The 16958-nt window shown below is 56.7% G+C and overlaps 1 protein-coding gene across 1 annotated transcript; it reads left to right on the top strand.

Annotated features, from left to right (window-relative positions):
• The first annotated feature begins 6390 nt into the window (after positions 1 to 6390).
• Positions 6391 to 16537, top strand: NKX1-1 (NK1 homeobox 1). Its single transcript, XM_078599709.1, has 3 exons — positions 6391 to 6874; positions 15825 to 15934; positions 16016 to 16537. Exons 1-3 carry the CDS (start codon positions 6391 to 6393, stop codon positions 16535 to 16537), a joined length of 1116 nt encoding a protein of 371 aa, XP_078455835.1.
• Positions 16538 to 16958: the final 421 nt, after the last annotated feature.

Here is a 16958-nt window from a genome sequence, read left to right as displayed (position 1 = left end):
CCTAAATTCACTTAAATTATTAAGTCATAATCAGCCGGCGCGGGATTAGGGCGGAGGAGAGGGAGAGAAATTTAACACAAAATACAACTCGACAATTTGTCCCCAGTTCCATGCCACGCGACATATATTGACAAAGAACCCCCGTGTAGCCTTTAACAGACTGTTAGGGCAAGTGCTGTTAGCGAGCGCCTATGAAGGCCGGCACGGCACACGAGGGCGTGGGTGGCCAGACACATCCATACTGAGACACACCGACACACTGACACACACTGATTACACACACACACTGATTACACACACACACTGATTACACACACACACACTGATTACACACACACACTGATTACACACACACACTGATTACACACACACACTGATTACACACACACACACACTGATTACACACACACACTGATTACACACACACACTGATTACACACACACACTGATTACACACACACACTGATTACACACACACACTGATTACACACACACACTGATTACACACACACACTGATTACACACACACACTGATTACACACACACACTGATTACACACACACACTGATTACACACACACACTGATTACACACACACACTGATTACACACACACACTGATTACACACACACACACTGATTACACACACACACACTGATTACACACACACACACTGATTACACACACACACACACTGATTACACACACACACTGATTACACACACACACTGATTACACACACACACTGATTACACACACACACTGATTACACACACACACTGATTGATTACACACACACACTGATTACACACACACACTGATTACACACACACACTGATTACACACACACACTGATTACACACACACACTGATTACACACACACACTGATTACACACACACACTGATTACACACACACACTGATTACACACACACACTGATTACACACACTGATTACACACACACACTGATTACACACACACACTGATTACACACACACACTGATTACACACACACACTGATTACACACACACACTGATTACACACACACACTGATTACACACACACTGATTACACACACACTGATTACACACACACTGATTACACACACACACTGATTACACACACACACTGATTACACACACACACACACTGATTACACACACACACTGATTACACACACACACTGATTACACACACACACTGATTACACACACACACACACTGATTACACACACACACACACTGATTACACACACACACTGATTACACACACACACTGATTACACACACACACTGATTACACACACACACTGATTACACACACACACTGATTACACACACACACTGATTACACACACACACTGATTACACACACACACTGATTACACACACCCCGCTCGTTGTGTTCAGTTGGTTGTCCTTCCTCCTCAGCACCTCCGATTAGCCCGGTTGGCTGCGTACGGTGCGAAAGAAGTTCAACAACATACACACACACACACTCATACACGGAGAAACACACGTACACATGGAGACAAACACAAAGATTCCCCGAATAGCCTTGACAGACTTTTGGGGCAAGTGCTGTTTGCGAGCACACATACATAAAGAGACGCATACACACTGACACACACACACATGGAGATATACACACACATACACAATGACATATATAGACACACATACACACTGACGACATACACATAGCGACACAACACAAACAAGACAAAGATCCCCCAAGGCCCGCATGGACACGAGGGAGTGGGTAGCCACCACCATGCCCGGCCGCCTTTGTCTCCCCAGTGGTGATATTTAACGCACCTTAGCATATACTGTACTCGTTTGAGGATACGTCGTCCTATTAACTTACACACATATATACACAAAGACAAATTTGCCTCGTAGAGCCTTAACAGACTGTTGGGGCAAGTGTTGTTAGCGAGCACCTATGAAGGCCAGAAGGGTACACGAGGGGGTGGGTGACCAGCACCACGCCCGACCGCCTTTTTCTCCCTAGTGGCGACGTTTACTCTACACCGCACCAGGTGCTCATTTGAGGCTGAGTCTACCTAGGGGAGGTCCAGGATTGGTTCAAATAATCATCACTCGTCTTGACCGTGAGCGAGAATCGAACTCGGGTCTCCGGCTTCATAGCGCAGCGCGCTAACGACTACACTACCGCTCCCCACACACACATATATATACACAGACAGCAGATACAGACATACGGATACGCGTACACACTGAAATAGATACAAATCCTGCCTAGACAAATACATAGGTACACACATCCGTGCGCACAGTGAGACACACATGGACACACTGAGACATACAGACAGATAGACATACAGACAGACACAAGGAAACACGCAGAGGCGCGTACAGACACATGAGTCATACACGGAGACATTTAGCACACATACTTACGCAAATAGTGAGCTGCAGACACACATATAGATATACAGACACACACATACACAGACACGCGCAAAGAAACGCAGACACACGCGGACACACACAGATACAAAAGACAAAGATCCCCCATATAGCCTTAACAGACTGTTCGGGCAAGTGCTGTTAGCGAGCATCTTTGAAGGCCGGCACGGCACACGAGGGGGTGGATGGCCAGCACATGCCCGGCCGCCTTTGTCTCCCTAGTGGCAATGTTTTTACACATCGCACTAGGTACTCATTTGAAGCTGAGTCGACCTAGAGGAGCCCCAGAACCGGTTAAGATAATGGCCAACTGGTGTTGGTCGTGAGCAGAAATTGAACTCGGCTCGCCGGGTTTGAAGCGCAGCGCGCGAACCACTACACCACTACCGCTCCCCACACACACACACAGACACACTCACACACACACACAGCCACACTCACACAGACACACTCACACAGACACACTCACACAGACACGCTCACACAGACACACACACACAGATCCCCACCCCGTCTAGCCTTAACCACACTGTTGGGGCGAGTTCTGTGAGCACGTACATAAAAGATCCACCGTGTAGCCTTAACAGACTGTAGGGGCAAGTGCTGTTAGCGAGCACCTATGAAGACCGGAACGGTACACGAGGAGGGTGGGTGGCCAGCACCACGCCCGAACGCCTTTGTCTCCCCAGTGGCGATGTTTACACACCGCACCAGGTACTCATTTGAGGCTGAGTCGACCTAGGGGAGGCCCAGGACCGAGTCAGATAATCGTCACTGGTGTTGGCCGTGAGCAGGAATCGAACCCGGGTCGCCGGGTTTATAACGCGGCGCGCTAACTGCTCCCCTACGACTCCCCACAGTCGCACTTACACAGACAGACACAGACACGCACACAGACACACACAGCCACACTCACACAGACACACACAGATACAGACACACTCACACAGACACACACACAGACACACTCACACACACACACAGACACACACAGCCACACTCACACAGACACACACACAGACACACTCACACAGACACACACACAAACACACTCACACAGGCACTCACACAGACACACACAGACACACTCACACAGACACACTCACATAGACACACACACAAACACACTCACACAGGCACTCACACAGACACACACAGACACACTCACACAGACACACTCACACAGACACACACACAAACACACTCACACAGGCACTCACACAGACACACACAGACACACTCACACAGACACACTCACATAGACACACACACAAACACACTCACACAGGCACTCACACAGACACACACAGACACACTCACACAGACACACTCACATAGACACACACACGAACGAATAGTCTTCGTCTCTCTAGGGTGGTGAAGTCGCTGTCTTGGATCGTGAAGACTTCGCCGCAGAACTGAATAAGAAACACCACCTATGATGTGCTAGCTGGGTGTTTTTGGCTCAGCGAGAAGGACAAAAACACAGAGTCGTAGTATCGTTTAAAATAATCCAGGAAGTACGCACACGGGATCCAGCCACAACATTGATCTAGCCACAGCTGTTAACCAGCCACAGCAGTGATGCAGCCAACAGCAGTGAGTCAGCCACATCAGCTGTCATCCAGCACAGCAGTCATCATCGTCATAATCGATGTTAAACGATGCATCCCCCGGGAAGAAGTTGATAACGGGAGGCGCAAGAGGTTGTGCTGATGCCTGGCTTGGTGTGAAATCACCCTCTGTCCGAGTGAGTGAGTGATTGAGTGGCTGAGTGTCTGAGTGAGTGAGTGGGTGAGTGTCTGAGTGAGTGTGTGAGTGTGTGATTGAGTGGGTGAGTATCTGAGTGTGTGAGTGAGTGATTGAGTGGGTGAGTGTCTGAGTGAGTGTGTGATTGAATGGGCGAGTGTCTGTCCGAGTGAGTGAGTGATTGAGTGGCTGAGTGTCTGAGTGAGTGTGTGCGTGAGTGTGTAATTGAGTGGGTGAGTGTCTGAGTGAGTGTCTGAGTGAGTGTGTGATTGAGTGGGTGAGTGTCTGAGTGAGTGTGTGAATGAGTGTGTTAGTGTGCAAGTCTGTGTGTAGCGTGTATGTGTGAGTGTGTAAGTGTGTCAGTGTGCAGTGTGTATTCGTCTTTGTGTGTGTGCAGTGTGGACACATGTGCATAATTGTGTACATATACACACGTGGGTATTTATGCAATTCATGTTGCGTAACTTGTAAATATATGTGTATATGTAAGGTGTGTATTGTGAGTTGTACATATATTAGGTGTGCGATGTGTGTATATGTACGCTTACGCAAACACACGAACACAAACACACACCCATTCACACAAACGCATAAGTGAACACCCATCCATAGACAAAGATCCCCCGTATAGCCTTTAGCAGACTGTTGGGGTACCCTCTGAAGGCCGACACGGCACACGAGGGGGTGGGTGGCCAACGCTACCCCCGGCCGCCTTTGTCTCCCCAGTGATCACGTTTTATAAAACGCACCCGGTACTTGGCCTAGGGGAGACCCAGAACCGGCGGATAATTTCGTCACTGTTATTGGTGGTGACCCGGAATCCAACCAAGGTCGCCGGGTTCGTAGCGCAGGGAGCGAACAACCGCGCCACCGCTCCCCATCAACACGCGTACGCATTCACACAAACACGTATGCGCATACATAAACAACCATTCATTCACACACACACCCGTTCAGACACCCATCCAGACGCCGATTCATACACGCACGCGCACACGAATACATCCACACCCCCATCCATCTACACACACGCACATGGACGAGCACACACGCACATGCTTGAACACGCACACGCACATGCTTGAACACACACACAGACGCACAAACACACACACGCGCATACACAATCACACGCGCGCGCACACGAAGACGCGCAGACACGCACACGGACACACACGGACACGCGCGCGCGGCTAAAGTTGCTGCTGATACCCGGGCCGCTGCGCGCCGCGCGGGGAGTCGCGCGTCGCCGGGACGATAAGGAGCGACACGGGGAGCAGCAGCAGATCAGTCGTCACCTTGGCGAGCCGAACCGCTCGCTCGCTCCCTCCGTCCCCCTCTCTAGCGCGCTCTCTCTCTCCCTCTCTTCCTCTCTCTCCGGCGATTCTTCCTCGCCTCCCTCTCTCGCTCGCCTCTCCAGCAAGGAAGCGAGTCAATAATAAATAAATAACGGCGCGGGCCAGGTGGATCGAGCGGCGCCCGCCGCCTCCCCGCGGACACGAGCGGCGGCGCGCAACCACCGACCGCCTCCTCGGCAGAGTCCCCCGCGGAGCGCTCAGCGCCGCGGCGCGCAGGGATGGGCGGCTCCGGGCCAATTACCGAGACGCGGGACCAATCGCGAATTCATAAATAATCGGCGCGCGGGCCCCGCGGGGAGACGCGGCGACGAACGGGAGGAGGAGGAGTAGGGGACAGGAGGCGCGCCGGATCAGCTGAGCTGAGCGATCCCCCGTGGTGGTGAGCGCCGCTCGGCCGCTGCCGCCCGCCTCCTTTTCGAACGGCAAAGTTCAGAATCGTCACCGGGGGACTCGGACGAGGCGCCTCGTGGCCCCGGCACGGAACAACTCCGTCGTGCGACTTTATTTGTTTATTTAGAAGTTACAAAATAAATATAAATATTTGGGGAGGGGGTGGTCGTTCGGTGGAGCACGCGGCGTCGCGAGGGGGGTCTCCGGGCCCAAGGAGGAGCAGCTCGCGGCGCAGAAGGAACAGGAGGGAGAGGCGGAACGCGAAGGAGTAACGGGAGAAGAACCGTGAGAGGAGGAGGTGGGAGAGCAGCAGCAGCAGCCAGAGGAGGTGGAGACGAAGAGCGGGAGAAGGAAGAGGAGGGCGGAGCAGTAGCACAAGGAGGGGGAGGAGGAGGTGGAGGAATTGTCGGGACAGGCGGCGGAGGAGGAGGAGCAGCAGTCTCGGCGCGGCGCGGCGGAATGAGCTCGCACCGCGAGGACGCGCTGCCGCTCGCCTGCGAGGCCACGCTGCCCGCCGCGGTGCCGGGGAAGCCGCCGCCCCCGCTGCAGGTGTTGCCGCTGCTCCAGGCCGGGGCCCGCGGCGACGGGCTGCCCCCCCTGCTGCCCCCCCTGCTGCCCGCCGAGCCCGAGCCCACGGCCTGCAGCGGGGGCAGCCCGGGCCGCTCCCCGCCGCCGGCCGCGGCCCGTCCGGACGCGCAACTCGCCGCGAACGCGCACCGCACCACCTCCTTCTCCGTGCTCGACATCCTGGACCCCAACAAATTCACGGGCCGCGTCCGCGCCCTGCAGCAGCAGATGCAGCAGCAGCAGCAGGCGTCCCTGCTGGAGCCCCTGCTGCACGGAGAGCCCGAGGCGCGGAGCCCGCGCGGCGCGGAGCGAGACGCGGACGGCGCCGATTCGGGGACTCCGCCGCTCCGCGAGAGGTCGGGGCCCGCAGAGACAGGTACCAGCGGTGGCGGTGGTGGTGGCGATGACGGTGGTGGTGGCGGTGGTGGTGGTGGTGGTGACGGTGGTGGCGGTGACATTCCGATAGTGGTGCTGGTGGTGGTGACATTGGTGGTGCTGATGTTCGTTGTCGTGGGGGCTGTGGAAATAGGGAATTTGGAGATTGTTTACATGGCGTAAGTGGTAGAGGTGGTGACGGTGTGAACAGTCGTGAACGTGGTTGGTGACATAAGATGTGGTGTTGGTAGTGGTGGTGGTGGTAAAGGTGTCATTCACCGCAGCGGGGATGGAACAAGAGTGGACCGAGTGATGGTGTTCGTGGTGGAGGTGATGGCGCCGATGTGTACGGTGGTGAGCGTGGTTCATGTTGTAACCCACTTCGTTGAGCTGTCACTTGTGACGAGGTCGCTTCCGAAAAAGAGCTACACAGCTCCGTGTGCCTTACCTGGTAACATGAGGAGTGACATGAGGAGTGACATGAGTAAAACATCGTTTCGCTTTAAGTTTGGTGGCGATGGTATTTGTGTGTGGCAGTGACGACTCCGCTGAGTGGTGGTACTCGTGACAGGGGACGTGGTGTTGGTGGTAACGGTCGTGGTGGTGGCACTGCAGGTGGTGGTAGAGGTGGTGGTGGTGGTGGTGGTGGTGGTAGAGGTGGTGTTGGTGGTGGTGGTGGTGGTGGCACTGCAGGTGGTGGTAGAGGTGGTGGTGGTGGTGTTGGTGGTGGTGGTGGTGGTGGTAGAGGTGGTGTTGGTGGTGGTGGCACTGCAGATAGTGGTGGTGGTAGTGGCACTGCAGGTAGTGGTGGTAGTGGTGGTAGAGGTGGTGGTGGTGGCACTGCTGGTAGTGGTACAGGTGGTGGTGGTGGTGGTGGTGTTGGTGGTGGTGGTAGAGGTGGTGTTGGTGGTGGTGGTGGCACTGCAGATAGTGGTGGTGGTAGTGGCACTGCAGGTAGTGGTGGTAGTGGTGGTAGAGGTGGTGGTGGTGGCACTGCAGGTAGTGGTGGTAGTGGTGGTAGAGGTGGTGGTGGTGGTGGCACTGCTGGTAGTGGTAGAGGTGGTGATAGAGGTAGTGGTAGAGGTAGTGGGGTCGATCGTCGCATAGAGGCAGTGAGGGTTTTGTGCGAACTTCAACGTGGACATCACGCCCGTGATTTCGCTACACAGGTGTGATTCCAATTCCAAAGAATCGACGACGACGATGGAATCTGCCCATGACAAGAGTCGTCATCGCACTCGTCACGCCATGGAACCGTTCGCGTGGCCCCAGTCTGGGCCCGGCGGGCTCCGCGCGGCCCCCCTCGCGACTCCACGGGGCCGAGCGAGAGACGCGCACAGAGCCCGAGACAGAGACGACGCAGAAGAGACACAGAGAGAGAGAGAGACATATGAACAGGGGCTCAGAGGTCAACGATAAACATCGGATGATCTAGAGACGGAGACGCTACAGGGGAAGACGGAGGAGACATAGACACAGACAGCGAGACGAAGAATTAATCAGACATGAAAACAAAAACGTACAGAGAGAGCAACGCGAGACGGGCCTATACATCGCTAGAGACAGAGAGACATGCAGAGGAAACAGAGGAAGAGACAGCGAACCAAAGAGAGGGACAACCCACAGAGAGACTCATACACATTAAGCCTCGTGCACAGCGATACTCATACACAGAGAGACCCATACATATACACTCATACACAGAGACTCTAATCCAGGGAGGCACAGAGATTCATATACAGACTCACATGCAGAGAGACACAGATACTCATATACAGAGACTCACGCACAGAGGCTCACATAGAGACTCACACAGAGCCTCGTACACAGAGAGACATAGAGACTCATACAGAGAGACTCGTACACAGAGACACACAAAGGCTCACACAGAGACACACACAGAGACTCATACACAGAGAGACACACAGAGACTCATACAGAGACTCATACAGAGACTCATACACAGAAACTCACACAGAGACTCACACATAGACTCATACAGAGAGACTCATACATAGAGAGACATAGAGACTCATACAGAGAGACTCACAGAGAGACATAGAGACTCACAGAGAGAGACATAGAGACACACAGAGACTCACAGAGAGACACAGAAACTCACAGAAAGACACAGAGACTCAGAGAGAGACAGAGGAAGGCGGAGACAGAGCGACAGAGAGACGACATCCACAAGTCTCGGGCGCCGGGGAGACGTCCCGCCCGCCCGCCCGCAACTCCGTGGCCTCGAGTTCAAGAGTTCCTGAGCCACGGTTCAATTCCAGATTCGTTCGTGGTGCAGGGGACGGCTGGGGGGGGGGGGGTCGCGCGAGCTCTCCACTCCGCGAGGCCTCGGCAGCGGCAGCAGCGGCAGCAGCAGCGGGGGACTGCCCGGAGAGCCTCATTACTCGCCGTGACACATCCAATTTTCTCCTTATCTCCCCGTTATTCAAAGCGAATCGGACTAATTGTACAAAAGTGGGTTATCTCGGAAAAATTAACAGCCTCCCCGGTGCGTTTAGAGCGGCGGCGGCGGCGCTTCGGAGCCGTGGCGGTGACACCGCCTCCGAGTGGCAGGCGCAGATTCTCGGATCGATATCCCATTATCGACTTCCCCGTATCTCCTTCCTGCAGCTTGCAAACACTCCTCCAACGTCTAAATTATAAGATCAGGAATCAGATAATTGCCCGATTAAAACTTATTAGAGTTATTAGCGGGGGTATTGATCTGGGCTACCTTTCGACCCGCGCTCCTAATCACGCCTCTCCCACGGCCACTGTAAATTAAAAAGGGACTTTAATGAGAAATGAAGGTTAATCCATCTAAACAAACATCAGCAGAAAAGCGCCGCGCTCCGCTAATGGACCCCCCCCCGGCCCCCCACAACGCTCTCCCCACTCGCGATAACCACAGCCAAGCTGGGAGACGCTGCCCCCCCCCCTCACAGGGAATTGTAATTGTGGAGGGGGGGCGGGCAATTAAATGACGATCAGATGGGAAGGTTTTTTTTGTTGTGTCCGGGTGTTTGAGTGCCATTACGCGGGCGAGAATGAGGGGATACGTGAGCGTGTGAGTGGATGAGCGTGTGGGAGAGTGAATGAATGAGTGTGAGTGGATGGTGAGTGTGTGAGTGAGAGTGAATGAGTGTATATGTGAGTGAGAGAGTGGATGAGTATGTGAGTGAACGAGTGCATGAGTGAATGAGTGTATGCAAGAGTGAATGCGTGTGTGAGGGAGTGCATGAGTGTGTGAGAGAGTGAATGAGTGTGTGAAAAAGTGCATGAGTGTGTGAGAGAGTGAATCAGTGTGTGAGTGAGAGTGAATGAGTGTATATGTGAGTGGGAGAGTGGATTAGTATGTGAGTGAACGAGTCTATGAGTGAATGAGTGTATGAGAGAGTGAATGAGTGTGTGAGAGAGTGAATGGTCCGTGTGTGTGAGTGAATGAGTGTATATGTGAGTGAGAGTGCATGAGTGAATGAGTGTGAGTGGATGAGCGTGTGATAGAGTGAATGGTGAGTGTGTGTGAGAGTGAATGCGTGTGTACGATAGTGCGTGTGAGTGGGCGAGTGGACCTTGACCTCCCCTAAGTCGACTCAGCCTTAACAATGAGTACCTGGTGCGGTGTGTAAACATCGCCCTGGGGAGACAAAGGTGGCCGGGCGTGGTGCTGGCCACCCACCCCTTCGTGTGCCGTGTCGGCCTTCATAGCCGCTCTCTAACTGCACTTGCCTCAACAGTCTGTTCAAGGCGATTCTGGGGGTCTTTGTCTTTGTGTGTGAACTCATGAGTGTGCGTGAGCGTTTGGATGTTAGTGCTTGTGAATTGGCCTTGTGAGGAAGTCGGCGCAAAAAATCATCCCTTGCCAAGCTCTGCTGTCCTATATATATCGAGGCGTTATCGGCCAATTAACGAGAGAGGTTTTTTTTATATATGGGAGAGAAACCGCAGCGCCTGGAGAAAACCCGCGCGTGCGTGCGAGGGTGCAACGCTCTATCCCGTACAGACGGAGCAGGTGGAGTTCATAAACTCGTGGCGAGACAGAGAACGCCTCCTCCTCGACGGCCCGCGGCAAGCGAGTCTCCCCATCTTCATGTAATCCACCAACCCTCGCCTCCAAAATTCCACCACCACCACCCGAGTGTACGTGATGTTAGGTGTGAGTTTGGGTGAGTTTGGGTGCAGGACTGTAGGTGCATGTGCCGTGTGTATGTAACATCACTGGGGGACGAATACGGTCGTGCGTGGTGTTACCAACACCACCCCAATGCACAGTGCCATCCAGCATTAATAGGTGCTCGCTAACAGCACTTGCCCCAACAGCCTGTTATAAACTATACGGGGCAACTTTGTGTTTGGGTGAATGTCTGTATGTGTGTGCATGTGCGTGCAATGTGAACATCAGTGTGTATGTATGTGCATGGAAATGCGTGTGTCTGTGTGTCGGAAGCGGGAAGGCGCTTTCCCCAACAGTCTGTGCAGACTGCAGAGGGGATCTTTGTCGGTAGTGATCGCACTGCGCTACGAGTCCACCCTAGAGCCTCCCCTAGGTCGACTGGGCCATAAACGAGTACCTGGTGCGATGTGTATAAAACATCGGCAGTGGGGAGATAAAGGCGGCTGCGCGTGGTGCTGGCCACCCACCCTTCGTGCGCCGTGCCAGCACTCGTCCCAGCAGTTTGTTAGGACTGCAACGGGGGATCTTTTGTCTTTGGTGAGAATCGCGATCTCTAAGTGCGGAGCGGAGACGTCGCGGTTTAGAGCCGCGGACGACTGGCCCAGAGTTGAGATGCGAATCCTTTACACAGACAAAGATCCCCCGTGTAGCATTTACAGACTGTTGGGGCAAGTGCAGTGAGCGAGCACCTATGAAGGCCGGCACGGCACACGAGGGGAAAAGGTGGACAGCACCACGCCCGGCCGCCTTTGTCACCCTAGTGGCGATGTTTACACGCCGCATCAAATACTCATTTGAGGCTGAGTCGACTTAGGGGAGGTCCACGACCGGTTCAAATAATGGTCACTGGTCTTGGCCGTGACAGGAACGAGAACTCTGGTCGCCGGATTCGTATCGCGCAGCTCACCGCTACACATACAGACACACACCGAGCACTCACGGAGATGCGCACAGGCACACGGACGCAAGGATTGTGATTACGCACCATTATTTATTTTTCAGTTTCGTCACCTCCGACATCAATGACCTTAGAGCAAAATCAGTTGACCTCAGGGGCTCACGTTCGAGCTGACACGCAGAGTGACACATTAACTAACAGGCAGGGTGACACACGGACTGACACGCAGGGTGACACACGGACTGACTCGCAGGGTGACACACGGACTGACTCGCAGGGTGGCACACGGACTGACACGCAGGGTGGCACACGGACTGACACGCAGGGTGGCATACGGACTGACTCGCAGAGTGACACATTAACTAACAGGCAGGGTGGCACACGGACTGACACGCAGGGTGACACACGGACTGACACGCAGAGTGACACATTAACTAACAGGCAGGGTGACACACGGACTGACACGCAGGGTGACACATTAACTAACAGGCAGGGTGACACACGGACTGACTCGCAGGGTGACACACGGACTGACTCGCAGGGTGATACACGGACTGACTCGCAGGGTGACACACGGACTGACTCGCAGGGTGACACACGGACTGACTCGCAGGGTGGCACACGGATTGACACGCAGAGTGACACACGGACTGACACGCAGGGTGGCACACGGACTGACACGCAGAGTGACACACGGACTGACTCGCAGGATGGCACACGGACTGACACGCAGGGTGACACACGGACTGACTCGCAGGATGGCACACGGACTGACACGCAGGGTGGCACACGGACTGACACGCAGAGTGACACACGGACTGACTCGCAGGATGGCACACGGACTGACACGCAGGGTGACACACGGACTGACACGCAGGGTGACACACGGACTGACTCGCAGGATGGCACACGGACTGACACGCAGGGTGGCACACGGACTGACTCGCAGGGTGACACACGGACTGACTCGCAGGGTGGCACACGGACTGACACGCAGAGTGACACACGGACTGACACGCAGGGTGGCACACGGACTGACACGCAGAGTGACACACGGACTGACTCGCAGGATGGCACACGGACTGACACGCAGGGTGACACACGGACTGACTCGCAGGATGGCACACGGACTGACACGCAGGGTGGCACACGGACTGACACGCAGAGTGACACACGGACTGACTCGCAGGATGGCACACGGACTGACACGCAGGGTGGCACACGGACTGACTCGCAGGGTGACACACGGACTGACTCGCAGGGTGACACACGGACTGACTCGCAAGGTGACACACGGACACGGGCTATGGCATCGGTTCTCCGATGTCCAACGCCTCGCGCCAAAACGTACACATACACACCACCAGCACGACACCACGTCTACACACACACACGCCACCCCATCTCTACACACACACCACCAGCACGACCCCACGTCTAGACACACACACACACCGCCAGCACGAAACCATGTCTACACACACCACCAGCACGACACCATGTCTACACACACACCACCAGCACGACCCCATCTCTACACACACACACCGTCAGCACGAAACCACGTCTACACACACACACGCCACCCCACGTCTACACACACACGCCACCCCACGTCTCCACACACACACGCCACCCCACGTCTACACACACACACGCCACCCCACGTCTACACACACACACGCCACCCCACGTCCACACACACGCCACCTCACGTCCACACACACACACACGCCACCCCACGTCTCCACACACACACGCCACCCCACGTCTACACACACACACGCCACTCCACGTCCACACACACACACGCCACCCCACGTCTACACACACACACGCCACCCCACGTCCACACACACGCCACCTCACGTCCACACACACACACGCCACCCCACGTCTCCACACACACACGCCACCCCACGTCTACACACACACACGCCACCCCACGTCTACACACACACACGCCACTCCACGTCCACACACACACACGCCACCCCACGTCTACACACACACACGCCACCCCACGTCCACACACACGCCACCTCACGTCCACACACACACACGCCACTCCACGTCCACACACACACACGCCACCCCACGTCCACACACACACACGCCACCCCACGTCTACACACACACACGCCACCCCACGTCTACACACACACACGCCACCCCACGTCTACACACACACACGCCACCCCACGTCTACACACACACACACGCCACCCCACGTCTACACACACACACACGCCACCCCACGTCTACACACACACACGCCACCCCACGTCTACACACACACACACGCCACCCCACGTCTACACACACACACGCCACCCCACGTCTACACACACACGCCACCCCACGTCCACACACACACACACACGCCACCCCACGTCTACACACACACACGCCACCCCACGTCTACACACACACACACGCCACCCCACGTCCACACACACACACACGCCACCCCACGTCTACACACACACACGCCACCCCACGTCTACACACACACACACGCCACCCCACGTCCACACACACACACGCCACCTCACGTCCACACACACACACGCCACCCCACGTCTACACACACACACGCCACCCCACGTCTACACACACACACACGCCACCCCACGTCCACACACACACACGCCACCCCACGTCCACACACACACACGCCACCCCACGTCTACACACACACACGCCACCCCACGTCTACACACACACACGCCACCCCACGTCTACACACACACACACGCCACCCCACGTCCACACACACACACACGCCACCCCACGTCTACACACACACACGCCACCCCACGTCTACACACACACACACGCCACCCCACGTCCACACACACACACGCCACCTCACGTCCACACACACACACGCCACCCCACGTCTACACACACACACGCCACCCCACGTCTACACACACACACACGCCACCCCACGTCCACACACACACACACGCCACCCCACGTCTACACACACACACGCCACCTCACGTCCACACACACACACGCCACCCCACGTCCACACACACACACGCCACCCCACGTCTACACACACACACGCCACCCCACGTCCACACACACACACACGCCACCCCACGTCTACACACACACACACGCCACCCCACGTCCACACACACACACGCCACCCCACGTCTACACACACACACGCCACCCCACGTCTACACACACACACGCCACCTCACGTCCACACACACACACGCCACCCCACGTCTACACACACACACGCCACCCCACGTCTACACACACACACGCCACCTCACGTCCACACACACACACGCCACCCCACGTCTACACACACACACGCCACCCCACGTCTACACACACACACGCCACCCCACGTCTACACACACACACGCCACCCCACGTCCACACACACACACACGCCACCCCACGTCTACACACACACACGCCACCCCACGTCTACACACACACACGCCACCCCACGTCCACACACACACACACGCCACCCCACGTCTACACACACACACGCCACCCCACGTCTACACACACACACGCCACCTCACGTCCACACACACACACGCCACCCCACGTCTACACACACACACGCCACCCCACGTCTACACACACACACGCCACCCCACGTCTACACACACACACGCCACCCCACGTCTACACACACACGCGCCCTGCAGAGAGAGCGCCCTGCGGTGTTCACCCGCAGCCCCGTGGTGCGACTCGCACCTCAACCCGGGGCCACTCAACTCGCGGAGCTTCTTGTCGTCACGAAGTGAATCCGCTTCGCGCTCACGAGAGTCGCTGCCCTTCTTTGCCCCCCCCCCTCCGCTCCTCCGTTGGGCCCCCGTGCCCCCCGCTTCTCAGGGTTTCAGCTCCACGACGACTCGGAGCCCGAGGGACGCGGGCTCTGCGCGGGGCCCGGCCGGGACTGCGCTCCCAAGGAGGATCGCGGCGCCGAGGCGGCGGCGGTGGCGGTGGCGCGGGACAAAGCGGGCGACAGAGACGGCGCCGGGGCGGACGGGGAGGAGCGAGGCGGCGGCGGCGATGGCTCCGAGGATGGAGGAGGCGGCGGTGGCGGTGGTGGAAGCAAGGGGAGTGGGGACGGCACCGGGGGCGGCTCGCAGAAGCAGAAGCGCAAACGGTGCTCGTCCGAAGCCAAGTCGGGGAAGCCGCGGAGGGCGCGCACGGCGTTCACCTACGAGCAGCTGGTGGCGCTGGAGAACAAGTTCAAGTCGACGCGATACCTCTCCGTGTGCGAGCGCCTCAACCTGGCGCTGTCGCTCAGCCTCACGGAGACGCAGGTGAAGATCTGGTTCCAGAACCGGCGAACCAAGTGGAAGAAGCAGAACCCCGGAGCCGACACGAGCTGCCCCGCGGGAGGGGGGCTCGGCTCGGGGTCGATCTCCCCGCCGATGCCGCACCACCTCTCCATGGGCCCCCCGCACTACTCCGGCCCCGCGGGCCTCGTGTGCGCCGCGGCGCAGCTGCCCTTCATGCCCTCGCACTCGGTGCTGCCGCCGTTCCTCCTCAACTCGCCCGCGTACGGCGGGGCGCACTCCTTCTACCCGCACATGTGAGGGACCCCCCCCCCCCCCACGCCTTCCGTACACCCCGAGGAGACCCCCCCCACGCCTTCCGTACACCCCGAGGAGACCCCCCCCCCCACGCCTTCCGTACACCCCGAGGAGACCCCCCCCCCCACGCCTTCCGTACACCCCGAGGAGACCCCCCCCCCCCTAAGGAGACTCCCTCATCGTTGCACTCCTCCATTCTCCACGTCCCCCATATCGGGGTTCCGGACCCGGGTGGCTCCTGTGACCTCCCACCTTGACCCCCTTACCTCCCTCCCCCCTCCCTGCCCCCCCCGGCCCCCTTGGACGCGAGGCCCCCTCTACGATTACTTGAACGCGGCGCGGGCGGTGGAGCCGCGCAGACTCAGGGAAGAAGAGGACGAAGAGGAGGAGGTGGAGGAGGAGGAAGAACCGCGGGAGTCGCGCG

Source organism: Lampetra planeri, chromosome 12 (genome assembly GCF_965212315.1).
Source record: "Lampetra planeri chromosome 12, kcLamPlan1.2.h2, whole genome shotgun sequence".
Lineage (NCBI taxonomy): Eukaryota > Metazoa > Chordata > Hyperoartia > Petromyzontiformes > Petromyzontidae > Lampetra > Lampetra planeri.
Note: the sequence above shows the minus strand (reverse complement) of the source record. Positions and strands in the feature narration are given on the sequence as shown.